This window comes from Perissodus microlepis, chromosome 1 (genome assembly GCF_051167445.1).
Source record: "Perissodus microlepis isolate ML-2025 ecotype Zambia chromosome 1, ASM5116744v1, whole genome shotgun sequence".
NCBI classification, from domain to species: domain Eukaryota; kingdom Metazoa; phylum Chordata; class Actinopteri; order Cichliformes; family Cichlidae; genus Perissodus; species Perissodus microlepis.
The window spans coordinates 17,648,212-17,675,307 of NC_140461.1; the positions used below are offsets into that span (position 1 = coordinate 17,648,212).

The following is a 27,096-nucleotide window of genomic DNA, read 5'->3' on the forward strand; positions in this document are numbered from 1 at the left end:
ACAGCTGTGCGCTCAGTCTGTTAAAGGCTCAGACAAACACAGACCCACAAAGATGATTTCTCAGGTAAAACCAACAATCAAAGGAAGAACCAAAACATTCTTCATGCTTGAGTTCAAAGCAGTAGTCAAGGTCTTCGGTACATTTTACACATTGAAATGTAGCGATGCTGACTGCTCACAGGGGTGTGATGACAATAGTCCATCTACACAAATGTTTTCTTTAGCATATCTCTACATTTTTATTTAAATGATGAGATTTCACTCAAAAAAAAGATGTAGCAGAGTGAAACTGACATATCTGTTTCATCCCTATTGCAACGTTACAAGTGTATCTGTCTACAGCTAACGTTGTTGTTCAAGGAAAGGCTAAGGTATAGGGCAAAGCAGAACTGGTTTAAGGTGCAGCTCTTTATCGCTTTCTTTAGAACTAAGGATGAGCTCTGCAAGTGCAACTTCATTCCACATCACATCACCATACAGACAGGTTTAAAAATTATAATCTATCACTTACCTCAACAACTAGTCATGCTGCCAAAACTTTCATAAGTCAATGCACTGATTCCAAAAAGTGTGTAAAGGTGTCCTGAGGTATTAGGTGTCAAATTGTTTGCAAGCATATACAGTAAGCTGAAGGTTTGGTCCTCCATAGTATAATATTCAGAATATTAAGTCTTGTTTTTCCCCTTACATCTCACGTATGATACTCTATCTCGCATTATATTCAGGTAATCAGTGTTATTCACACCAAGTCTGCAGTTGTAATATTCTGGCTGATAGGTGTACATGTAGTCTGCTTACTCTTGCTGCGTATAGCTCGTTTAAGAAGAGCATCTGAGATTAAAGAGATGAATTTAGAAAGTAAAAGTGAACTGGGGGCACTTTTTGATTTGGATCCAGATGTTATACAGCTGCCCACAATCCACTGCTATAATAATAGCCACGGCAGGTATGGACATTATGCTCGAAAGCTGAAACCAGTCTTTATTTCAATCTAATTAATCAGTCTAATTACAGAACAGGAAAGCACCTTTATTCCAGCAGAAGTTACAGCTTCACTGTACCTTTTCTCCAAGACCAAGCTGCTTTAAACAGAGAGGAAGTGCACTCCAAATTAAGTAAAAAGGGATCATAATGTGGTCACATTTTTCTCCTTTGCTGATTGGCTACTGAAGAGTAAACAACATTCCACAACGTTTAGCTGCGGCAGCTTTCCCACTGCCAACTGTGGTCCTTCTCTCACCTGGAGTTCCTACACACTCTGGGAGCCGGCGGCACAAAGTTCACACTGCACGCAAGTTCTAACACATTTGAGAAGCGATTAGTGAGTGCACACTGGACTGGTTTTAGTGGAAACATGTTTGCATCACCTGTGACTGCCATCACCTTACTGTGTTTCTGTTTGCTTCATCCTACTTTGGGGCAGGTAAGCAAGTATGTAACTAAAATTGTTAACTATTGACTGAATGAATGAATGAATTAGTCACAGCAGGGTACCTGAACTTATATCACGTCATTCCACTTAAAGTTCTTATGTCAAAAGGAATTGGTTAAAATGTCCTTCATGAATTATGTATGGCTTAAAGAGAATTGCATGCATAACTTCTTCTGAAGTCCAGAGCAGATCTTAATGTGAATGTACTTCTTGGCATCACAAAAAATGTTTCACAGAGCAAACCTTGAGTCACCCTGCTTTGCACGCAAGCCTCAAGAGCAACGTCCCAGAGGCTCCGGTGGCTGAATTCACTCACTATATCTATGCTGTGCTTCACTGCAAACCAGCGAAACATTTCCAAAACGCTGCATCTGGCTGTGAATGGCTCTCTTCAGCTTCTGCCATGCATGTCTGTGCCTGTATGTGTTTGTTTGTTTGTTTGTTTTCTACTGAAAAATGGCCAGCCAATTATGTGTTTGTAGAAGTGCATAATAATGTGAGTGTGATGCTGTAGACTCTTGCATATGTGCGTGAGAGCATATTGTTATTTAGGCTCTAAATCTATTTAATAGAACTGTGCTGCAATTTTGTGCTTCAGCACCACATGCCTCCTACAGACTGTGGTAACATCACCCAGTTAACATGAACACCATGTGAAATATCTCCCAGCACAGGCAGAAAGGGGCCTTTGACAACTACCTGATAAACACCAGCCATCAGCACCAAAAATGACTGAAGTCATTCCAAACCTCAGTTCAGTCTAAATAAGAAAAGCGTTTTCAACAAATATTGACTCTTCTTACATAACTGCTGCTGGATGAAAACACTAATTGGTTGTCTGAAAACATGTGAGAGAGCAGAGGTCTGGTGGGGACTGATGCTGTTGAATCAACGAGAGTAATGAGGGAACGGTTATGGGTTGAAAATAGGTGTGTACAACTCACTTGAGCTCACACCCTGTTAAATGAAAGCAAGGCGCTGGAAGGAGATGACTGGGTGAGTCAAAAATCAACAAGTAATTACCCTCTAATGAAAGCTTTTCCCTCCATTTCTATAATGACTCGTGTAGTTAAAACTACAAACCTAAGCAGAACATCACACCTGGAACCACATAAGAAAGTGTTACACACAGAGCCTTTCTTGTCAGCATGACTGAGTTACAGTATGGAGCTAGCTGGGGGGGGGGGGGTTCCTGCTGGCAAATATAGTGACAAAACATTCTCTGATCCCCACAAGATTTACTCCTTCATATGAGCACCTCAGCCTCTGCAGTGCACTGGGTAAAATAGCGCAGTAGGTAGAGCAGATTCATTTGTCTATTCATTTAGATGAAGAGATTTTTTTTTCCTCATTGCAATAGCATTCACACAGAAATATGTGCAGGTGCAATTTATATGACTTAACATTACAGAAATGCACTAGAAGTTTGAATTTTGAATTTTTTTTCATTTGACACAAAAAAGAAAACCAAATCCTTTTTTGAAGACCTTTGAATGAATTCGTGTCCTTGAATGAACAGGAAGATAAATAAACTGTTAATAGAAGCAGCATCACTGGCTTGTGGTGCTTTCATGTCTCAACAAATTTCACCTGTCCTGAGTCAAATAAATTGCTTTTCCATTTTCAGATATTTAGCAAGGATGGTGTTTTTTTGTTTTTTTAATAAGAAACTGTCATTTTCAATGTAATATTATATAGCGTGCCTAACCTTCTCACATGGTTTTTTTAGATGGTTGCAACTGTTTTTCTGATCCTCTTTGTGAAGAGATCAGTATTGACTTAAAATATTCAACATTTATGAATTTATTCAGTAGCTCTGTATTATTCTAGGACTGTCCGAGCAGGCAAGAAATTCAAGGGTCCTTGAAGCAGGTCCAGAAGCTTCTGTCAGCCCATGAAGCCTCCTACATGCAGAGTCTGCGCAACCTAAAGAAGAAAATAAATTTACTGCTGAGCAGTGCTGCAAGGCAGAACACAAAAGCCATCAACAGTAAGTAAATATCTTAGAAAGACTTTATTCAAATTCTTAGATATCAGAGTATTTCTGCTGTTATGTTCTTATAATTTCTAGGTACCTGCCCCAAACTGGAGTCCCTCATTAATGGGAGGAAACTTGGCAAATCGCACAGCATTGGCCATGAGATTCACTTCCTGTGTGACCCTGGTTATGAACTCGTGGGATCAGAGAGCAGGGTTTGTCAGGAAAGCCTGACCTGGAGCGGCCAGCAACCAACCTGCCGAGGTGAGAGAGGAGCCTTCTGCTGCCTGGCCTTGCTGTGATGGTCATTTTCTCCATTGCGTCCTCCTAATCCTCCTCCCACCAGTGTTTCTCCACTTCATTACTCTGACCATCACTCATCATGCTATCTAACCCACTGATCACTTTTACAATCTTGTCAACATCTTCTGTGTAACCTCTCCTCTCCTTGCCCCCTTTTATTTGCACCATTCTGCTTTCTGGGCATCAAACATGCCGACAACATTTTTCTATACAATGATACATTTCACATGTGACCCATGATCATATTTCGTTATGTACTTTGGTCATTGTCCAGAGAGCTTTTTGAATGCTGTGACATGCGATATTCCAGCCTCCTTGTCCTTTGACAGCTTGCTGACTTTGAGATAACAACTCAAAGGCTGTTTGATCAGGATATGGCATCCCCTACACTTTGGCTGCCCCTCCTGTTAACTCATTTGCTCCCGTATTTTCTCATATGTCTCCACACACATGCATATGTCATTATGTAATGTTCCGTGATGTTCAAGCATCAAAGCTATTGAGTTGCATACATATGTGTATCTCTGGACAGAGTTCAAACATAACCTTAATATCTTTTTCCCCTCAGACATCAATGAGTGTGCATCCTCCCCCTGTCTGAATGGTGGGACGTGTGTTGATGAGGTGAACCAGTTTTCCTGTGTCTGTGCCAAAGGCTGGGCTGGAGTTACCTGTCAAAGCCCTGTGCCAACATGTAAGTATAATACATTGCATACTGAGACCACACACATGAATGAAATGTAGTGATACTTTACCATTTGAAAGAGATTGCATTGGGCATTTGCTTGTGTAGGCACTAAAATTCAGTAGACACCAACAGTTTTACTAAATTCATCTCCTTTTTCACACTATCTAAATATTTCTACAGTTACAGATGGTTTGATAGTTTACTGAGAGATTTGAAAGTCTGGTAATGTTTTTGATAGTCATCCAATCATTACATTAAAACATCCACCAACTTTACCCAAGAGAGTGGAGTGGTAGATGTGGACAGATTTCCAGGGCTAAGAGAGAGAGAGAGACAGCTGTGAACACGCAGGTTCAATTTAGACGCTTACTTAAAACACATGTGTTTGGACTGTGGGATGAAGCACAGGGAGAACATGCAAACTCCACTCAGAAAAGTCTGGCTGACAAACAGGTTTAAAGCCAGAGCGTTTCTGCTGTGAGGCCACAGCACTAACCACTATACCATTTATACATCAGGGGATGGGGGTGAGGAGTTAGACTCCATCCCAGCTGTCACTGGGTGAGAGGCCATGTATGCCACCTAGACAGGTTGCCAGTCCATCACAGGGCCAACACACAGACACAGTCAACCACTAAGGCTTATATTTAGAATCACCAATAAACCAAACAACCATGTTGTTGGACATGTTTTTGAAGAAAGCCAGAGTATTGGGAAAGAACACAGGCACAGGGGGAACATGCAGACACCACACAGGAAGCCTAGATTTGAAGAGCAGATTTGAACCCAGCTAACCACTATACCTCCCACTATTTAAACATACACAACATATTCCTCCCCACCCACAACCCCCATTTAACATAGTGTGGGTAACTGCAGTGTTTTTGTAAAAGACAAAACAAAACAAACCTTACAGTTAATAATAATAATCCATCCATCCACTTATCCATTTCAGGGTCGCACTGGAGCCTATCCCAGCTGTCATAGGGCGAGAGGCAGGGTACACCCTGGACAGGTCACCAGTCTGTCGCAGGGCTAACACACAGCAACAGACAACCATTCGCACTCACATTCACACCTATGGGTAATTTGGATTTATCAATTAACCTATCCCCACAAACTGCATGTCTTTGGACTGTGGGAGGAAGCCAGAGTACCCTGGGAGAACCCATGCAAACACAGGGAGAACATGCGAACTCCACACAGAAAGACCTGATGGTGGAATTGAACTCAGGACCTTCTTGCTGTGTAGCAACAGTGCTAACCACCGTGCCACCGTGCTGCCCTAAAAATAATAATAATAATGATAATAATAATAATAATCTAAATTACATTTCACCAGAATTTCTACACAAACATTTTCTTCTTTTTATTCCTTACTGGCAAAATAAACAAATCCAAATATATTAACACTCAGATATCTTCACTAAGCTCATGCTGCTGTCTTGTTCTTGTAGAAGAACAGAGCTTATTAAATATTACCTATCAAACTCGTATCTGTGAGGGCTTTATGTTGTTGCCACCGATACAACCCAGTGACTCTCCTCTTGGATTCCATTTGACACAGGCAGGCGTGACTGACACTGTCTCATATCACCATCGGCACACCAACATCAGTGTCTGACATATATTGTCAGCTGACTAAATAAATAACTCGTATCCCTGGGGCAGATACAAAGCTACAGCAAAGAAAATATGAAAACAGGTTATGAAAACTTTTTCTACAACACACCAGCATTGCTTACCTGTCTTCTCTTCCTTATTCAGTCTTTGTCACCATGACAAACACCTCTGCCGCCACCTCCCCATCCACAGCTGCTGCTGCATCCACTTTACCAGCTGCCACCACCGGGCCTCATGTTCGTCCATCACAGTGCACTATAGTGCAGGGGACCACCCACTGCACCTGTGAGCCAGGATACACCATCTCTGGCAGAGACAGCTACACCTGCACTGGTACACCTAACAGCTTTAGTATAACGCAGACTATACATTTTTCATATTATGATGTTTCCATATGGGTTGTTAGCCTTGTCTGTGTGTGTTACACATTTTAGATATTGATGAATGTGAGCTGTTTCATAACGGACAGGCTGGGAGGTTGTGTTTACACGCTTGTGTTAACACCCCTGGAGGCTATCGCTGTTCCTGTCCTGCAGGATACAACGTGACCCGTGACGGACGCAGTTGCAAAGGTGAGCAGTCCTTCTTCCTGCTTCATATTTTGCTATCACTTTTGTTTTGATTTTTTCTTTTGCTAAATTTGCACTCAGAAGTACTCAAAGCATTCCTCCAAAAGGCAGATTCTGAACAATGTGGAATGTAACACAAAAATGTAGAGTCTACAAGTACACACTCTTTTTTCTTTTCAGTAATGGCAAATCAAAGAGCTGCAGTCTAAATGATGTCCCAACTAAATGTGGGGATTTTGTGTTTCTCCTTTGTGGCAGATATTGATGAGTGTGCTACGAGGCAAAACAACTGCACGAAGGACCAGATGTGCATTAATACATATGGTGGTTTCCAGTGTGTTCGTGTGGACTGCCCCAAAATTCCTAATGCTACATATGTCAAAACGTCACCTACGTGAGCATTATCCTTATTTTTGTGTGAGATGCATAGTAACAACTAATTCTTTAAAATCTCTCTTTTAGTAACATCTTTCTCATTATTTTCCAGGCGCTGTGAACGTAACCCCTGCCCTGTGGACAACAAGGCGTGCTCTCAGGCCCCAAACTCCTTCTCCTACCATTACTTGGCTGTTGTTTCCAACCTGTCAGCTCCCCGCGTCATGTTCAGAGTGTCAGCACTGCGCCCGATAGGTGACACCCTTCGTTTCTCCCTGCTAGGCGGAAGGCCAGTTCGCCGCCACTTCACAGTGCAGCGCTCAGACCGCCTCACGGGCGAGCTGATGCTGGTGAGCCCTGTGCAGGGCCCTGCCACTCTGGAGGCAGAGGTGGAGATGAGTGAGCTGGAGAGGCGAGTGCAGCTGGGGAAATACATCACCAAAGTCACTATGTTTGTTTCCCAGTATGAATTCTAAGAAAAATCTATTTATTGTGCAAAAAAATAGAAATGCATGTAGAAAATTGGTACATGTAGCAAAGAGTAACAGCACTTGACTTGAGGATACTTGCAATAAGCTGGAAAGACTAAAGAATGACAGCCCGTCCTGAAATAAAGCATTATTTTTGTAATAGTGCCTTAAAATTTATATGCACGTAATCATTATGCCTACGGATGTTTTGGTTTATAATTATGTTTTATTGATTCTAGTTTTGGTACTCTTTCTGTGATAAAACTATAATACCTGTATTGCCTCCAGTACACCCATTAAACATCATATAAAACATTAACAGTTCAGTCTTTTCCTTACTAATTCTTTAAGGCTTTTCTACACTCTATTCCTTCTGAAATGTGTTTTAAGAACTGCCCGATAGACTGTGAGCAGGGACATATGCGAGCAGAGGTTGTTTAACACTTCAGTTCCTGCAGCACAGAGCAACGCTGTTCGCCTGACAGCCAAGGAAGGCTTGCTGAAAAGAGCCTCTGTGTTCCTACAGTGCACGAATAACTTTAACTTTTGCATTTGCAAAACAAGTACACACAGAAAAGAGCTGTGTCATGTGCCCTAAAAGTAAAGTCTGTGCAATCTTTTTCCTTTCATTTAGGGGGGTTTATATCTGAGGAGTTTCCAAGGAGCATGATGAAATGTGTCGCCACTGTGCTGCACCAGCCATCTATCTTCTCCTTGATGTTACACAGCTTTCTGAGAAATAAGGAATCACATAGTGGATAGTGTGCCAGGATGTAGTTACACTGGAGGGAAACAGGAAGTCTTTAGTTGCAGAGAGGGCTCCATACTCTGGCTGAGACACAGCAATGGCTCCATGAGGGAGCAGAGATACTTTAGACACAGAATTCTAAAACAAGATTGAGTGTTGAGTGAAGAAAAAGATGCCCAGAGATAGAGAGGGAGGCAGACAGAGAATGACAGATGAATAGAGATGACTGAACAGAAGACAATTCACACCAGCCAGTCAGTCACTGACTTAGCTGCAGAGTGAATTAAAAACAGTAGTGTTTATTACCACCACAAAAAAGACCTCCCTCTGTTCTTCAGTTCTCCCCTCTACAGTCTTAATAAAAGACTGTAGGCTGGAGGGCGGCTTTTGTCTGTCCCCCAGGGATCCACAAGAGGTAATGATTCAGTAATAAAGCCCCCGATCCTCTGCATTTTACCTCTCCATTGTCTGTCTAGGTTGATACACAACAAAGTTGGTCTGTGAGAGCACCTGGCCTGAAATCTGATGTTTTGCCCATTCTCTTCACCTCACCGTCCTGTTTTCCGCCGCTCCTTAACCTTATCACATTACATCCACTTTCTTGTCATTCCATCCCTTTTCCTCTGGCTCCACTGCCCTTCTCTACAGCTTTTTCCAGTGTGGATGAGTCACACCTCTGTGCAGATAAAAAAAACAAAACAGTCCTCCTAATGAGTGCTTGCAAAGTGAGACTGCAGTGAGTATTCTGATCTCAGTCTGATTGTTGGGGCATTATTATCAGAAACAAGCAAGCTCACTTTGACAGCCACTTGGGTTTTCAGTGGTACTTACTTTTGACTGCGTGTATCTTGGTCTCATGTTGCTTTTAATGGAAAAAGGAGAGAGTGATGGTGTCTGCTGAATCTCCAGATTGTGCATGTGTAGTAGAGAACTCTTAGTGAAAAATGTTCCTCACCTGAGTAGTGTTTTTGAACGCACCATCAACCCTCACTCCTCTAATGCTTACATTGTCCTATGCACCCATTATTCAGCCTGTTCTTGCCTTTTTGGCCTTATTCCGGTTAATGAGCACATTAGTGACTTTCTTTATGTCATTGTCTGATCCTGGTGTTTTTGGACCAAATTTTTATTTCCTGTGTTTGGCTTCCCAGTGCCTGGCAGCGGTGAGGATCACAGCATTAAGTCTCTAGTCTATAGCAGTGTGGTCCTCAGTTACCAATCATTTTTCTCCATTTTTTTAAAAATATGTTTCCCCTGCTCCTTTCTTGTTTAGGCCTTTTTTAAATAAATTTTAGCTTGTGTATTTTAATGTGTTTCAAGTGTTTCATCTTTTAACTGAGTAGCCATGTCTTTCTTTAGAGTTAATTTGTTTTTGTTTAGTTTTTCCTTTCAGTAAGATGGAGAGCCATGTAATTGCGAGGCGTCTTTGGTGAGGTCCAAACGCTGATGCACGTGAGTGAAAGTGCTGAGATGGAGATGGGTAAAAGGGGAGAGTAATGTAAGAACATAAATATGAAGGATACTGTCTTAGTTTGAAGTGAAATTTAGTGTGTCGCTGGTTGCCCCCCTGGACACTCCCCAGTGTAGACTGGCTCCCTAACTGGCCCCCAGTTAACTGTACTGATTTGTTAGTTTAATGTAGTTGCTGTTTTTTAGGCTCTGTGGGGGGGCCATACAATCACTTCCAGTACTTCTTGTTCTTCTTTATACTGACAGTTCTTAATGACTTTGGCTGTATGTTTGGGGTCCTTGTGCTGCTGCAGAATACATTTGGGGCCAATAAACAATCATTTATATTTCTGAAAGCATTCTTTGTATACAGCATTTTTTTCACACCTGCCTAACTTTTGCACAGTACTGCATATTATAATGTTATAGTAAAGTAATATTTTAATAATCGAATTCTATGAGATTTTAAGGGGTTTTTCTTCTTTATTTGCAGATCTAACCTTATTCAAGGTTTATTGCTTTGTCAAATAAACTAGTTAAATGAATCTGCCATGCCCCTTTCTTTACCAGCAACTCTGCGTGCTTTTACTACAAATAGGCAATATGATATATATAACAAAAAATAATACAATGTTTGTTTAATATTTCCTGAGGTGCGCTGTTGGTCTTCATTCTCTCAATTTTTTGACACCCCATACAAAACACCTGCTTCCTACCTCACCCTTGCCACTGCACATACAAGTCCCATAACAGTGTTGTGGTCAGGAAGAAATGGTAACATCAATTACAAGTAGTAGGATTACTGTTAGGAATACTATTACTATTCGCTTTCAAAAAGCAAGTTTATTGTTAAACCTACACTGTGAGACTTTGCAAAGAAAATGTACCTTTTCAAAATATGATGCAACACTGCCCTCTGTTCACAAATTAGACATACTGCACCCTCAACTGTTTTTAAAAGTGGCCATAAACCATATCTGTTTAAACGGTTATTGGTTATCGGTTTGGAATTTACTAAGATTTTAACAGATTGCAAGAGAGAGAGAAAGGCCAAACTTCATGTGCAATAGGATCCAGACACACATTTATTTGTTTACTGTGCTTGTGGCTTTTCATCACCATTTGTAATCATGGCTATTGTGACTATGATTATTAGCATCACTATTGTTTTTAGATACATCATTTAAACAACTAGCCTCTTTGAGATCTGGAGCTCTTTTTTAAGAAGGGCCTGTATAGAGAGAATACAAAAATACTAGCAAATAAAACATTAGGAAAAGTATAATGCATAATGTTTTAACAAAATCAGAGAATGTAATAGTTTTGTAGCACATTTTCTTGTGGGCATTTAAACCCAGTTTTTCAGTGAGAGTAAGAGCTACAGCTACCATTAGACTGTCCTGCGAAAGGGCATTGTAAATAAGCCTGTTATATTTAAATATAACATGGGAGCCGTGGAAAGTGGGCAATTTTTGAAGAACTTTAAATATAGCCCAACATTTCATTCAACATCATATCATGTATAGCCTACATTTCAAGTCTTGTTACATCTGAACTGACCTGCTCAAATAATGTGATTGGTGGATGATCGCCAGTTGCCACTACATCAGCAGTTGAGTTTGATCTTTTGTTTTTTTGTTTGTTGTTTGGGAATTTATAGTTTTCAGTGTCCATTCATTCATTTTATTATAGCCCATAAGCTGTTTACTTTAGTTTCTTTCCACTAAACAGTTCTCTGGCCTCAACCTTTAATTTTCTCAAACATAATGTAAGTTATATTTACTGAAGACACAACCTAAGATTATCCTTTCAGCAAAAATGAGACAGGGGAAAACAGAAAAGTACAGCTTTAATGTCAGTTATGGTCCAAACAAGGCTGGCCATGTGGTGAGAATGAACCATGGAATAAATATCACTGTAAAATTCAAAACTTTCATTTTTGATAAAGCATAGTTAGGGCTGCACCAGGTGACCCTGAGTTCGCCTTTAGCTACACTAGGTCTAGGCTGTTGGGCGCTTTCCACTGAGTGCTTCTCATTTACTCACTATGTGATTATTACACACCACTCTGCTTTCAATCCCTAGTTATTATTAATCTCAAGCTCTCTTCTACAGTATGTTTTGCCCTGTCTTTCTCTCTTACCTGAGCCTGCACAAAGATTTTTCCTGTCAAAGGTGAGTCCTACCATCGCCAAGTACTTGCTCAGAGGGTTCAATGTGATTGTTGGGGGCTCTCTCTGTATTACTGTAGGGTCTTCACTTTGCAATATAAAGCGCCTGCTGTTTTGATTTGGCTCTATAAAAAATAAAAGTGAATTTAAAAAAACAGCTTTCATGATTTGACTAGTTGCATTTACACATGTGGTTTTCGTGCAGATAACAGAAATTTCTCTCAGCTCCCAGAAATTATTTTACAATCCAGGATCCAAAACAAAACAAAACCGTAATGATTAAAGTGCCTTTTGTACTAAATCACGTGTGCTGTGACCTGCTGAGATGTTGTCGCCTCTCAGCCAAGATGCTTTGCTGTTGCAGATCAAACCCAGGCCACGGTTTCGTGCTCCTCCCCTGGGCTGCCCGTGGACTGCCCCTCAGCTTCCATTCTTCCCCAAAAAAGCTCTCCAGAGTTACTCTGAATCCGTGGTACAACTCCTGCTGCATTAAAGTAAGTCGTGAAAAATGTTTAGTGGTTACGAAAACTGTCGATGTACGCCGTTTAACGTTAGGCATTTCTAACGGGCCGAGCTAGTTCGCGCGTTATCAGCTTTTATCCACCCCCATCCTCAAGTTTTTGATGTTGTTGTTTAGACTGTCAGCTAACTTTAGCTTAGCTGAAGTGAATCTGGACAACAAGCAGCCTCACGAACTTCTGAACTTTAGGAAGCAGTGTGAAAATGAAACAGTCCTAAGATAAAGCCGACATTTTTTCTCATTAATAGAGGTAGTGCATTCTTTGTGTTTTCTTCTTCTTTTGTTTTTTGTAACCCTGTACAACAGCGAGCTAGCGTTACCCTGCTAACTTGGGAAACACAAGTTAGCAGCGCTGTGATTACTTCTGGATGTGAACTATAACTTTTTTTCTTTACTCGATACAAAGCTGGTTTGTCTGCGTGAAAAAGCGATAAATTAACTAATGAAGTCGCTAATGAAACGCTACCCTTGGGTTAAAACGCAGTAACGTAACAGTACTTAACCAAAAAAATAAGAAAAGATGATTCACAACGCGACACCCGCTATTTTAAACTGTTGAAGACTTTAACTGTGTCATATAACTACTGTGTCGTTAGTGCAGAGCTGTAATTAACCAGTAAATAGGGGAAGTAAATAGGCTCAGACTAATCCAAGTAATAATAAAGCATCCTTGAAGGGGTTTAATGTGAAATTGTAAACGTGTATTTTGAATAAGATCTTGGTACAGGTATATATTTTTAGTAACACTATAACTTTGGGAGAGATATGCTGTGTTGAAAAGCCTCGAAATCAAAACTTATTTTATACTGCATGCATCTAAAAAGGAAATGTTGTTGTTTGTTTCCTTACTGTAGTTTCAGGGAGTGTACATTTACATGAATAGAATATGAATGATAATCATAAACATTCACACAGCAGCTTTTCCTGCAGATGTTTGTTTTTGTTTATTTCATGTTTGCACCCAGGTCAGCATTTCTTAATGATCAACTCAGAAGCTGTATGCCTTTGTCTAAAATGGTAAATTCTGTGATACTTATATAGTCCCATTTCTACTCAGTTTTGAGAACTCAGAGTACTTGCTGTTACAAGTATCAAACTATAACACACATTAACACACATTCATACAGTGCTTTTATCTAATTTCACCCATACACACAGACTCACAACCCGGGGTTCAGTATCTTGCACAGTGTTACTTTGACACATAGCCAAGAAGAGCCAGGGTTGACCAAAAGACCTTTGACTGTAAGGTAAAGTTGGCTAAACTGAAAGAGAAGTGGGTTTGCAGTTATATATTCTAGCTCTAGGTGAGTCGACATTACCACATACAGTACAGTGGTGTTGTCACTTTTCATAGAGTTTACCTTATAAGAACTTTGTTGTGCATGGATCTCCTTTCTTTTTTGTTTTGTTTTTTAAATAACTGTAATAACATTATTTTATTTGATCTTTTTATAGAACACATATCTTGTGTGTGTAGTAGATGGTTAGTAGCAGCCAGGTACTGCTAATCAGGTGACTTTGATTAATTGGGCATCAGCATGTGCCTTTATCCTGGTGTTTGTGCAGAAGTTTTGGTAGTTTGCTGGTCTGGACCATTCAAGTGTGTCTTAACAAAAGGCCTTAATCTTTCCAGAAGTGGACATCGCAGCAAATGCACCCCAAGGTCAGATCATGCAATGCTCAGAGAAAATGCAAAAAAACTAAGAAAACAAAACAAGAACTACAGCACATGGCAACACCGCGTAGGTTTGCAAAGTTGTATCTTATTCTTGATTCACATGTGAGATTATCTGTCTGACAGATCAAACTTGGCCCAAACTCAGTCATGCAACAGGACAGTGATCCCAAGCACAGCAGCAAATCTACAACAGAAAATAAAAGAATCAAGGTGCTGCAGTGGCCCAGTTAAAGTCCAGACATTAAACAGACTAAAAGCTGTAGAACAACTTTAAGAGCTGTGCATGAATGAAAGCTGGCAAACCTCAGTAAACTGTAGCAATGTTGTGAGGAAAAGTGGGCCACAATTCCTTCACAATAAGGTTAGAGACTGATAAAGTCGTACAGAAAACGATTACGTTAAGTTATTGCTGCTAAAAGTGGTTCTACAAGCTACTCAGTCATGGGTGCACTTATTTTTTCCCATCTTATCATGCCATCAATCGCATCCTCATTTATTACCTTGTACCATATTCATAAATGTGACATGAGATGTTCATCAAATATTTGTCAATAAATGATTTTTGTTTTCTTTAGGCGTCCAAAGATGATCAATACATAACAGCGGAACAGAGAGGAGAGAAGAAATGTCTCCCAAACTGCCTGCTGGCCAGGGCAGAGGGGAGTATTCTGCAGTGCAGGTGGCTGTCCGAGTACGTCCCCTGCTGCCTAAAGAGCTTCTGCACTGCCATGAGAGCTGTATCACTGTGGATCCTGAGCTGTGTAGGGTTACTCTGGGTCATGACCGACACTTTCTTTGCGACTTCGTATTTGAGGAAACTTGCAGTCAGGAGGAGATTTATTCTGCGTCTGTTCAGCCGCTCATAGATGCCTTCTTTCAAGGTTTCAATGCTACAGTGTTTGCCTATGGACAGACAGGATCAGGCAAGACTTACACCATTGGGGAAGCTAATATTTGTAAGTTTTTCTTTTTTGTCTTTTAGAATTTTTTTTACTTCAAAATATTAGTAAAATGTTTGGTTTCAACAAAGCATGCATGGCACACACTTTAAAAATACAAGCTATGCGTTTTGCAATTTTTTTTATTGGATTGAAAAACTTAGCTGAACAGAACCAGATTTTCCATTTTTTAAAAATTAACTGTAATTTTAGGTTCCTTTAGTGATGAGGAGCAGGGCATCATCCCCAGGGCCGTTGCAGATATCTTCAAGCTGCTCGATGAAAATGACCTCACAGACTTCTCTGTTCGAGTCTCCTATCTGGAGATCTACAAAGAGGATTTCAAGGACTTGCTGGAAGTTGAGACTGCCAGCAAGGACATCCACATCCGGGAGGATAAGGGCAATATTGGTGAGGAATAAAGAGTCTTAAATGTTTCTAAGCATGTTTTTGAGTAGTCAATGCAGAAATGTCTTCATTTAAAAAGTATTTGTTGATGTATTTAATTGCATTTTGACTTCGTAGTTTTGTGCGGCGTAAAGGAGTGTGAAGTGGAGGGTCTTGATGAAGTGCTAAGTTTACTGGAGTCTGGAAACACAGCCAGGCACACTGGTGCAACCCAGATGAATCCTAACTCCAGCAGGTCTCACACCATTTTTACTGTGTACATGGACCAACGACGAGGAAGCTCTCGCCTTTATGGGACTGCTGGAAGTTCTGGACCACAAATGTTGTCTTCCAAGTTTCACTTTGTTGACCTGGCAGGATCAGAGCGCATTTTAAGGACAGGAAACACTGGAGAGAGACTAAAGGAGAGTATCCAGATTAACAGCGGTCTTTTAGCTCTAGGAAATGTTATCGGGGCACTGGGGGACCCCAAGAGGAAAGGCTCTCACATACCATACAGAGATTCTAAAATTACAAGGTAAGTTATAATAAGTTGATCTGGACTTAAGCATATCAATCTGACTAAGCATTAATACCTGATCATTTTATTTTCCTTCTTTCAACTAGGATACTAAAAGATTCTTTAGGGGGAAATTCAAAAACGCTGATGATTGCTTGCATCAGTCCATCTTCTTCTGATTTTGATGAGAGCCTGAACACACTAAACTATGCCACAAGGGCAAGAAACATTCAGAACCGTGCTACAGTCAACTGCAAGCGTGAGCCAGATCGCGTGGAAGGGCTCGAGCAGCAAATCAAGGCGCTTCGCAGAGCCCTCGAAAACCGCCAGCGTTCAGAGACCCGCATAATCTCTCACGCCGAACCCAATAGAAGACCTCGACTTGGAGAGGGAGAAATAAGCAGACTGCAAGTCCAGAGCGCTCACTATAGGACCTGCACAGACACTGCTTACAGGTTAAAGAGCATTTATCGATGGGTTTGATTTAGTCTGCATTATTTAACCTGTGCTGTAAGATTTGGACACTCAGTTTAACCTACCAGAAAAACGTACACATTGGTTGACAGCTGCTTTGTGAATTAATCCTCATCTACATCTGTAGAGAGAGAAAAGTTTGATATATGTATATATGATACAATTTAAAAAGCCAGTGCAAACACAACACTGTTTGGTTTATTTTATAATTACGTAATTAATTTTTTTTTTTAAATATCGGAAGACAATGAAAGTGTCCAATCAGCCAAAGTCTTAATATGTGACGCAGGATGGGAATAGCCAGTCAAAGATGCAGACTGAGAATCTCAGCTACCAACAAAAAAAAAAAAACAAGCAATAGCAGAATCAGGTACAACTGAACTTTTTAGTATTTCCAGTGTTTGTCTTACATTTACTTTCTGCAGGTATCTCTCAAAACTGTGTCAGAAAATTCATGTTTGAACAGTTTCTGAGGCATAAACAGTATCTTATGCACTATTTTGCCCCGTATTGTCATCTAGCAAAACTCAACCATGATAAGAAAAAACGGTCTCACACTCCTAGAGACTGCAACCTAGTGCTGGCGACTGTTGTCTTTAGCCTGTGGTGATAATGCTGTATGGATTTTGATGGTTAAAACCGTGTTTTTTTTTTTTGTTATTTATAAATGTGTTGAAAATAAGAATTTTTCCATTTGCTAAACAATAATAATTCTGAGAATGGAAGTAAAATTTGTAGAAATTTGTCATGCAAACAGTTTTTTGCATGACAGAGAATAAATGAAAAGTTAAAATTTGGGACTTTAGCGTGGTTTTCACATAAGGTAACTTGGTTAAAACTATTTAAAACCCAGTCATCAGCGTATTTTATTCTAAATCATAATTTTTGATGTTTCTCTGATACAAAAATGTAGAAGAGATAAGTGAAATCAATGGCTATACAAAAATTTGAATGTCTGTGCTGCTGGTGGATCACAGGTTGCTGCGGGAGCTGCAGAGTGAAGGGGCTCTGACTGCTGAACAAAGTCTGAGAGTGAAGGAGTGGCTTTGTTCTGTGGAGGAAGAGAGAAGTGGGCTGACCACAGCTTCCGGTCCAGACAGCGGTATTGAGAACAGCTCCACTGAGGACAGTGCTGGCCTGAGGAGGGGCAGGCCTTCTGTAAGAAACCAGGTCTGTCCCTTTCACTATAAAATAATTATTAAATCACTAGTAATTATTTTTAAAGAGTAACGTTTTGAACAAAAACATAGGACACGTATTACTAACTGAATTACTCCTTAGGACACAGCTGTGGAGGAGAGGTGGAGCCATGACCATGACAGTGATAAAGATGGAGAGAAAGAAGATGCTATTGCACACCTTCAGTCACAGATCCAGCGGTTAGAGAGGGAGAACACAGACTTTCTAGCAGCTCTGGAAGATGCTATGGAGCAGTACAAGCAGCAGGTTAGACAAAGTTTATCTCCTATATTGTTTTTCTGTTGGAGCAGTGACTCACACTTTTGATTTTTTTAATTGTCATCACAAAGTTAATCCTACTGACCCGCACCCGAGCTGTGTCAACACTTAATACACTGATGTTTCAGATCTGATCTTAGTGATTTTATTGTCCTCTTATTGTCTCAGAGTGATAAGCTGCAGGAGCAGCAGGACCTGATAGCAGATCTACAGTGTCAGCTCTCTACTGCAGGACTGATGGGCCTGGGTCTTAACATGAGGCTGCGGCCGCACACTGCCCCCATGGGCTCCATGCAGCACAGCCAGAATGGAGGCACCCACAGACAGGTAACCAGCCATTAAAAAAAAGAAGTAGAAAATCCATATTAAGATGCATTGAGAGTACAATTTATTCTTTTGTTTTATAGTTTTCATACCTCTACATCTGTGTGTTTTGTGTGATTGCAGGTCAGTCCAGTGGGAAACATTGGTAATGGGCCTTGCACTGATCAGGATGGGAAACTGTATGAGGAGCAGGAGATCCCAGGTGGAGCGGAAACGCATTACAGGGAAAAAGAGGGCAGTCATTCTGGACAAGAGAGGTCAAAGTATGTTGTTTCTTCTGAATCTAAATTGAGTTTCAATTTTTTTTTTAAAGTTGCTAAACAACTGTCTGGGCAATCATGTCAATCAACCATTCATTCAAAGTTTCATTGTGTTACGCCTGTGCTCATGGTATTTGTGACTTGTGCGTTATTCTGTCAGGCAGGTGAATCTGACCTGGACCAAGTGGGACATGCAGTCAGGTGGATTACCAGCTGCTGGCAAAGGGCTGGAGCCAGACCAGCACCCCTGTTTAGCCAGAAAAGCATGTAAGTCTAACAACTTGCTCACTACCAAGATTACCAGATGCTCAGAAATAATTTAATGGAGCATTGAGCGGGATGTTGAAAGTATTGTCAGGATTTCTTTTTTGTACTATATTTGCCTTCACTAGTGGAACATTTATTCTCAAATCAGAAATCAAGTTTAAGTCATGCAGTGTCATACAGTCAGAAACACTCAGTTACAAACACGATCAGTTATGATCCAGTTTTAAGTCCTTTTGCTTATTCTTCTGTGTTTTTTGCAGACAGCGTATCCAGTCTCTGTGCGGCATGCACAGAAAATGAATTAAGTAAATTGCAGGGACACTAACATCACGTGGAAAGATTAATTCGGTACTTTATTGTGGTTACATGTTCAACCAGTGGTTACCGCAGACTTCTAAAACTGATTGTGATGCTTCTGTTGCCTCTTTTCTGTTTCTATATTACACTCCACTCGTGCTTGAGTTGAGTCAAAGCTGTGTCCCCTTCCTAATTGTACCACCACCCTATCAACCTTGTGTGTTCACTTTCAAATTTCTCTGTAGCCAACTCCAGCAGTGGGGAAAGTCTAAAAAGCTTTGAAGGTGTTTCAGAGTGGGGACTTCTTCAGGCACAGCAGAAGATCAGGGAGTTCTCTGTCACCATTCGGATGAAAGAAGAACTCATTAAGGAACTTGTCAAAACAGGTAGCAATTAAAATTTTGGCTTTATCCTTTTCACAAAAAATATTCTCTTGTGTGTTTTTTCTGAATCAGTTGTTTGCCTTTTAAGGTAAGGATGCTCAGGCTCTGAACAAGCAGTACAGCCATAAGATCACAGCTCTGGAGGGGGAAGCTGTGCAGGCTCGGCAGGAGCTGCAGGAGGCCCAGCGGCAGCTGCAGGACCTAGAGAGGCAAGAGAGAGAGATCAGCATCACAGACAAGACCAGAGCACAGGAATGTCGCAGGAAGATAGCTGCTGCTCAGAGCAAAGTTCAGGTTTGTGTTCATGTGACGCCAAGTTCAGAGTGATGTTGTTGTTTTGTGTCAGTGAGATGCTGCTTTTTAAAACTGTGTTCTTAATGATTTCATTTCCTGATTTTTAAACATGACCTGTAAACTTCTAAAAGTGAAAATATTTCTGGTTAAACATTAGGTACTAAGTCAGCGTCAGAGGGATACTGCCCATCTTGCCAACCTTCCTGCCCAGAGTGAGCGCCGTGTGTTAGAGCTGGAGAGAAGCGTCCAGTCTATGAGACAGCAGCAGGAGCAGCTGCAAAAGCGGCTGCGTCAGGAAAGTCAGCAGAAGCGTCGTCTGGAGAACGAAATGCAGCAGAGAACTCACAGAGTCAAGGTACCACTGAGTGGCTTTGTTGTTTGTAACTAAGCACGAAACAAAAAAAATCTAGATTAAACGGCTTTTGAATTCATTTTCACTAAAAAGCTCTCGTTTGTTTCTTGAGTTATAAATCAAGCACCTCTTTCCTTTGCAGCTTAAACTCACTCAGTGTTTAGTGCAGCTCGAGCCAAGAGAGAGCAAATGGGGTTCACTTTACCCCCAGGCTACACTCGCAGACATCCCACAGTGGTGGTAGGGTGGTGTGGACTGGTGGTTGTCCTTGCGAGAAAGGCTTTAGAGTCAAAAACGTCTCATCTTAGGGTCTAACTCTCCTACAGGACAAACGCCTGTCCTCTGTCACCTCCATTTAAATACTTTTTACTCAGCAGCCTTAGAATGAGTATAGAATCTGTCTTTTGGGGGGAAATGATGAGCAAATTAGCTTAACTGGAAATTGGAGCCAAATGCAGTTCTTCCTGTTCTTGCAGTGCGATGTGTGAAAATGTGACTTTCATGTTATTTACACCATACCAGGAACTTGAAATAAAGAATGAGCAGCAGCAGAAGATCCTGAAGATAAAGACCGAAGCAATTGCAGCTTTCCAGAGGCAGAGACGCAGTGGCAGCAACGGCTCTGTCATCTCATTAGAAGAGCAGCAGGTGCAGCAAGAGCTGAGATGCAGTAGTAGTGTATACACGTAAAGCACCTAGAAATACTACTACTGTCTGTTATTGTGCTTTTATGTGTCCTTTTGTGTCTCAACTCGCCTGTGAGCAGAAAATTGAGGATCAAAAGCGCTGGCTGGATGAGGAGATGGAACGGATACTAGAACAGAGGAGAGGATTGGAAGATCTGGAGGGAGAGCTGACGAAAAGAGAGGAAATCCTGGCCAAGAAAGAAGCATTGCTACAGGAACGCAGCGGATTGGAAACCAAGAGGCTCCGCTCCAGTCAGGTATTAACATAAACAATTCAGCTTATTAGCACAGAGGACTTGCAGATACTGAGTCCTGTTTTATTCATCTTTCCTCCAGGCCCTAAGTAAAGATCTAATGACACTCACCGGGCGCATTGAATTACTCGAGGAAGAGTTGAGTGAGAGGAATGGTCTCCTTCGCAGTAGTAGTGCTCAAGACTCCCAACAGATCCGGCAAGAGATCTCCAACCTACGTCAAGAGAAAGATTCACTGCTTAAACAGCGAGTTGAGCTGGACGATAAACTGCGGCAGGGTAGCCTGCTCTCACCAGAGGTCAGATATTACTCTGAGGTTCAAGCTCTTTTATCTGATTTCAATTATCAGCACTCTTTAGATTAATATTTTGCTGTACAGAACACATGTACTGAATACAGTCACAATAACAGCCTAATTATCAAGAATCTGGAAAGCACTAGTTTCAAACTGAAAATGAATTCTACATCGTATTCAAATCTTCATTAAGGACATCTGTTCACTCTGATGTTACCAGGAGGAGCGAACACTTTTCCAGCTGGACGAGGCAATTGAGGCTCTGGATGCAGCGATTGAGTATAAGAATGAAGCCATCACTCAAAGACAGAGACAGCTTCGGGCTTCTGCCAGTATGCTCTCCCAGTGGGAGATGAATCTCATGGCCAAGCTCAGTTACCTGTCTGCCTCTGAGACCAGAGCTCTGCTGTGCAAGTACTTCGACAAGGTATGTGAAACAGAATAAAAAATGTTCTGAATAAACAGACCCACACAAATTTAATTCATTTTTAGGGGGTAGAATAAACCTTAAGATGATAAAAAAAAAGAGAGAGAACTGTGCCCATGTAAGCACCTCAGTCTGATTAGTTTGTGGCTGTGCTCTTCCTTAGTATGCCCTCTCCCTCACATTTAATGTGCCCATGCCTGCCTTGACAGAAACGCCCGGTGATGCATTCTACTTCCCTTTCAACAAAACAGCAGTTACAAAGCTGAAATGTGTCTTTGTGTTGAGTTTTTTAAGAGAAACTCTTAGAGAATTAAGAGCAACACATATCCAATATTGATGCCTGTTTCCAGAGAGTTGATTTTATGCGCCAAAGAAAAGATAGCCAATGAGGATGGTGATTGTAGGACATACACTCAACAGAAACATTACGAGGCATACCTTGCTAGCACTCGATTGGGCCCCTTTTTACCTTCAGAAAATGCGTATTTTCTTCAACAAGGTGCAGGAAACATTCCTCTAAGATTTTGGTTCATATTGACATGATAGCATCACAGGTCACACCACATCTGTGAGTGTCTACATCCCAAAGGTGCTCTATTGACTGGAGGCTATTTGAGTACTGTGAACTCACTGTCATGTCCAAGTAAGCAGTTTGAGATGATTTGAATTTTGTGACATGGAGTGTCATCCTTCTGGAAGCAACCATCAGAAGATGGGCACACTGTGGTCATAAAGGGGTTGACATGGTTAGTAACAATACACCGTTACAGCACCATCCACCACCAGCCTGAACCGTTGATACAAGACAGGATGGATCCATGTTTTCCTGATGTTTATGTCAAATCTGACCCTACCTAATGTGACAGCAGAAATCAAGACTCATCACCAGGCAATGTTTTTCCAGTCATCTATTGTCCAGTTTTGGTGAGCCGTGTTTATTGCAGTCTCAGTTTCCTGTTGTTCACTGAGAGGAGTGGGTTCAGTATGTACCCATAACTTGATTGTAATGAGTGGTTTTTTGAGTCACTCTTCCTTCCTATAAGCTTGAAACAATCTGGTCATTTACCAACATCCACAAGGTGTTTTCATCCAGAGAACTGTCGCTCCCTGGATATATTCTTTTTCTGACCATTTTCTGTAAACTCTAAAATTGGTTGTGTAGATCAGCAGCAACATTCAGTCCAGCTCAGCTGCCACCAACAGCCATTCAAGGTCACTTAAATCACCATTTTCCCCCCACCTTTTTTCTGATGCTCAGTTTGAACTTCTGCAAGTTGTCTTGGCCATGTCTACATGCACAATGCTTGGAGTTGCTGCCATGTTTAGATATATTTATGTTAACAACCATTTGAGCAGGTGCACCTTGCACATGTGACTCTGGACTGCATCTGGACTCACCAGTTGTAGGCTTATGAGTGTTTGTGTGCACATTTCCTGCAGGTGGTATCTCTGCGTGAAGAAGAGCGTAAGCTGCAACTTGCCCTAGCTGAGCTGGAAATGCAACTAGATGAGCAGCAGAGGCTGGTGCAGTGGCTCGAAAATGCACTCGATCGCACACAACTCGACACAGATCGCCGGCTTACACAACAGCAGAAGGAACATGAGAGGAGTGTGCAGCTCTTACTGCAGCAGTGTCGAGGTGAGACTAACATAAACCAGTCACGCTATACTGCAGACTAAGTAGTCTCACACACTGAACATATTTAAGGCTCAAAGGTAGAGTATAAGTTAAAGTGGCAGATGGTGTTTCCGTTAATATACTGTGTACCTTGTGTGTACCATCCCAACAGAACAAATGGACGAGGGTCTGTTAGGGCGGCAGCGGCAGTATGAGGGATGGATCCTCAACCTCAGCAGGGAACTGAACCATTACAAAGCAGCTAATCTGGAACTAAACAGCAAACTGAGGGAACTCTGTGGGTCATCCACGCAGCCAAAAGAGCATCCTAAAGGTACAAAAGTGTTTATTTTTAGTGTGTGATTGCGATGTCATTCTGCAGGACTAGGAACAAGATGCCTTCAGTTCAAATTTTCCTTCTGTTTTGTAACTTTTGGAGTTTTCCAGTCGAATTTAGTGATTTTTACCGTTAAAAATAATGTATTCCTTCATTAGTAAATATCCTTATAACATACTGTCTTTCAGTCGTGCCATCTGATGGTAAACCTGCGAACGCTGGCAGCATGGAAAAGCTTCCCCGTTGCCCCGAAGACAGCTCAGGAGGCAGTGGGGCAGGGCAGCTGGACAGACCTTCCAAGTCTAGGGAGGAAATGCGGGAGCTGGTGAACACCCCTCTCCCGTCCACGTGGAGGCGCTCTTCTCTCCCAACGGAGGAACCTGCCATCATGGAGGAGCTGTGGCTTCAGGTGGCCAGTGATGGCCCTGTTAAACGTGTAGGTCAAACTGCTGTGGGGTGTTGGAGTGGGCCAACATCCCTGCCTGTGGTTAAATCTCGCCGAGAGTCCCGTCGCTCCAGCCTCAACATTGGACCACTGGCCTCAAACAATGCATTAATAGATGTGCGAAAGAATCCTGTCTGAAAGTAAATGTAACATGTAATTCTCATGTATTTTTGCTCTGTGGTCGCTGAAAGATTTTGTTGCTTTGTCAGTCTTTTAGCTTTTTTATGTGAATTTTGTACTTTAAATAATGAACACCCACTGATTTTGATACAAAGCACTTTCCACTAAGTTTTTCATGTCATACAGATGGTAGGTATGTGGTCTAACAATATGGCTCATTTCATCCCTACAAAACAAGATTCTGTCTTTCTCTGATGATGTAGTCTTTTGACTTTCTTGAATATTTTATATTAAAAGGTTTTTGCCTTCTATGCTCATGTTTCTTATTTTCTTTTGTACTGAATTCAAGTCCACAGGTGTCAAACCTTGAATAAATTACCTCAGAGAAATGGTGCATTTTAAGTTTCAGTCAGGATTTAGAGTCCATCACAACACAGAAACAGCACTACTGAAGGTTATCACTGATCCTCCTATAGCCTCTGACAGGTGAAACATTTGATAACACTGACTACATCAATTACTATAGAGACAGGAACTATTATTAAAGAACGATTGAAGGAAAATGTTTGCAGCACAAGTCATGGAGTTCCACAGAGTTGTGTTCTGGGACTCATGCTTTTTATATTATAGATGCTTCCCTTAGGAAATACAGTGATGTGTGATTTTTTACTTCTAAATTCTGATAAAGCTGAGGTTTTTGTATTTTGACCTAGAAATCTCAGAAACATGTCTTACTTAGATGCAGTATCCGCTCTCCAGTAGCATTATGAAGAATCTTAGTCATTTTTGACCAGAGCATGTCCTTCAAGGTGTGCATTAAACAAAAAAGTAGAACTACATTCTTTCATCTGTGCAGCATACCTAAAATTAGAAACGTCCCATCACTAGTAAAGCTGAAAAACTTGTTTGTGTATTTTTAACTTCTAGGCTTGAATGTCACTGATCCCATTTGTTCTAAACATTCCCGCATCATATTTGTTGTATATCAGCTTCACTTCTGTGTTGAATCCAGAAATGAATTTAAAATGCATTGGCTGCTCACAGATACTGGATTGTCTAATTGTTTGAGATTTATCTCTAATCTTGTAAATTTCGACCTTGCAGTATAAAGCACACTGATGGGGCTTTTTTAATTAATTTTTAGTAATTAAACTAAATTAAATTGAATATGTGTAGCTGTACTTTAAGGACTTGTAAAACAATCCTTTTGGAGTGACGTTTGCATGTTCTGAATGTTAAATTAATGGATGAATCTTAGCAAAGCTGATGTTGATAAGAGAAGAAAAATCATTTTATGTTTTAATTAGCATAATTTGCTGAGGACAAAGAAGCCAGATTCCAGGTAAAACTTTGCTTCATGGTTTTCAAAGATGCATTACACTGCATTATTATTATTATACACAGCCTAAAAGTGCACATCTCTTCACAATGAAAAATTACTCTTAAATACAAAAGTCTGAAGATCTGTGTCTTCAGGTGCCAAATCCCACCTGTAAGAGAAAAGGTACCACACTTTAGGGCAGTGGTTAAATATTGTCATTCACAACATTCTCCCATTTCTCTCTTTCTCTACACTTTTTAATGAACACAATCTTTTTCTCTCTTCTGTTAGATACAGAGGAACACATGAAAGATAATGGAGACTATCTGGGACATGAGAGTTTGGATGGACACTAGAAGGCAGTATAACCTCAAATCTGAAATGTGGACTGAACATCTCTGTACTTTTTCAAGTCTCATCTCTGTGGACTGTTTTCCCCTCTGGGCTCAGAAACTTTGGTTCTTCGTAAAGTCATTGACTTCTGAGAGAGAGCAAGAAAAAAAAAAAACACATTAGCATGTATGTGTTTGTGTTGTGTTGCTGACTTTCGCAAGTCCAAAAGGAACAAGTAATCAATCAATGGAAAAGAGCCCAATGTAAAATCTGATGTAAAATCTGATCTACATCTAATTATTAATAATTAAAAGTCAAATATTTAATCAAACATCAGATTCTTACTCATTCTAATTTCAAAAACAGGCATGATAGAGAAGGGGCAAGTGGGGTGGCTTGAAAATAACTATATTATATATGAAAAAATAAATAAATAAATAGCCTTGTTTCAGGACGCCATTAGCAAAAAGGTGTGTATCTGAGGAAAAGCTGGGGGGATTTTTTTCAGGTGTGTCCTCTTCTCATAAAAATAAGTAAATAAATAAAAATATTCAGCTGAAAATGTGAGTTGGTCCGAATGAGTTTGTGTTACATTTTTGTATTTTTGTGATGCGATAAGAAAACAATACGTGTTTCCTTTTCCCACCTTTGAAAAGCAGTGGAAAAGTAAGTAAGAGAGTAAGAGACCACGTATAGATGGACGTGGGGTTTTGCTTGTCTGCCACAGCGTTGTAGTTGATTTTGCTACCGCTGGGTGGCGCTAAAGTCAGAAACTGACTAAATCTGTATGATGGTTTTAATTAGTGGGGAGCAGTTGATAATATATCGGGAAAAGAAAAAAGAAAAGCATGTGCCAACACCGGCTTCAAACGTGTCACAGATGATTTCCTGTTTTACTAACACATCTTTAAAAAAAATAACAATAATAGATGACTAACAATACCGACACCACCCAGGAGCGATATGGCTACAACAAGCTGAACGAGATAAGAAAACTAAACTTATGTAATAATAATAACAAAACATTGTAACTACTCTTTTTTTTTTTTTTTTTTTACTTTAGCCAGCAACAACGTGCTCTCTGCTTTTTTTTCTTCTTTTTTAAGTTTTGTTTTGCTGGTTCGGTTTCCACTTCCACAGTTAAAAGAGCGCAACAGCGACGTGATGTCTTCGTGAGTTCTCCAAAAACACGCACACGCACAGAGGGAGAGTTTGCGATTGGTTATCGGCAACTTGCTGTCCGCGTGACGTCAGCAAAAGGAGGAGGAAGTATTGAGAAAAAAAGAGAGGAGGCGAGAT

The 27,096-nt window shown here is 40.8% G+C and overlaps 2 protein-coding genes across 2 annotated transcripts; both read left to right on the plus strand.

Annotated features, from left to right (window-relative positions):
• Positions 1–1,246: 1,246 nt before the first annotated feature.
• On the plus strand, positions 1,247–7,725 carry LOC146393666 (fibulin-7). Its single transcript, XM_084924690.1, has 8 exons — positions 1,247–1,423; positions 3,263–3,422; positions 3,504–3,674; positions 4,282–4,407; positions 6,169–6,357; positions 6,459–6,596; positions 6,852–6,987; positions 7,081–7,725. Exons 1-8 carry the CDS (start codon positions 1,355–1,357, stop codon positions 7,442–7,444), a joined length of 1,353 nt encoding a protein of 450 aa, XP_084780816.1. The 5' UTR covers positions 1,247–1,354; the 3' UTR covers positions 7,445–7,725.
• Positions 7,726–12,167: 4,442 nt separating this feature from the next.
• kif7 (kinesin family member 7) lies at positions 12,168–24,454 on the plus strand. Its single transcript, XM_084932577.1, has 20 exons — positions 12,168–12,300; positions 14,583–14,963; positions 15,159–15,356; positions 15,471–15,870; positions 15,960–16,307; positions 17,304–17,496; positions 17,608–17,772; positions 17,953–18,111; positions 18,232–18,371; positions 18,529–18,635; positions 19,178–19,318; positions 19,404–19,609; positions 19,767–19,964; positions 20,484–20,609; positions 20,728–20,904; positions 20,984–21,199; positions 21,417–21,623; positions 23,064–23,262; positions 23,414–23,575; positions 23,767–24,454. Exons 2-20 carry the CDS (start codon positions 14,633–14,635, stop codon positions 24,159–24,161), a joined length of 4,068 nt encoding a protein of 1,355 aa, XP_084788703.1. The 5' UTR covers positions 12,168–12,300; positions 14,583–14,632; the 3' UTR covers positions 24,162–24,454.
• Positions 24,455–27,096: the final 2,642 nt, after the last annotated feature.

Coding starts and splice junctions, on each gene's coding strand:
- kif7 (XM_084932577.1), top strand. CDS start 14,633: ATGTCTCCCAAACTGCCTGCTGGCCAGGGCAGAGGGGAGTATTCTGCA. Junction 17,773..17,952: donor TGGAGCAGTACAAGCAGCAG/GTTAGACAAAGT, acceptor TTATTGTCTCAG/AGTGATAAGCTGCAGGAGCA. Junction 21,200..21,416: donor GTAGCCTGCTCTCACCAGAG/GTCAGATATTAC, acceptor TGATGTTACCAG/GAGGAGCGAACACTTTTCCA.
- LOC146393666 (XM_084924690.1), top strand. CDS start 1,355: ATGTTTGCATCACCTGTGACTGCCATCACCTTACTGTGTTTCTGTTTG. Junction 3,675..4,281: donor CCAGCAACCAACCTGCCGAG/GTGAGAGAGGAG, acceptor TTTTCCCCTCAG/ACATCAATGAGTGTGCATCC. Junction 4,408..6,168: donor TCAAAGCCCTGTGCCAACAT/GTAAGTATAATA, acceptor TTCCTTATTCAG/TCTTTGTCACCATGACAAAC.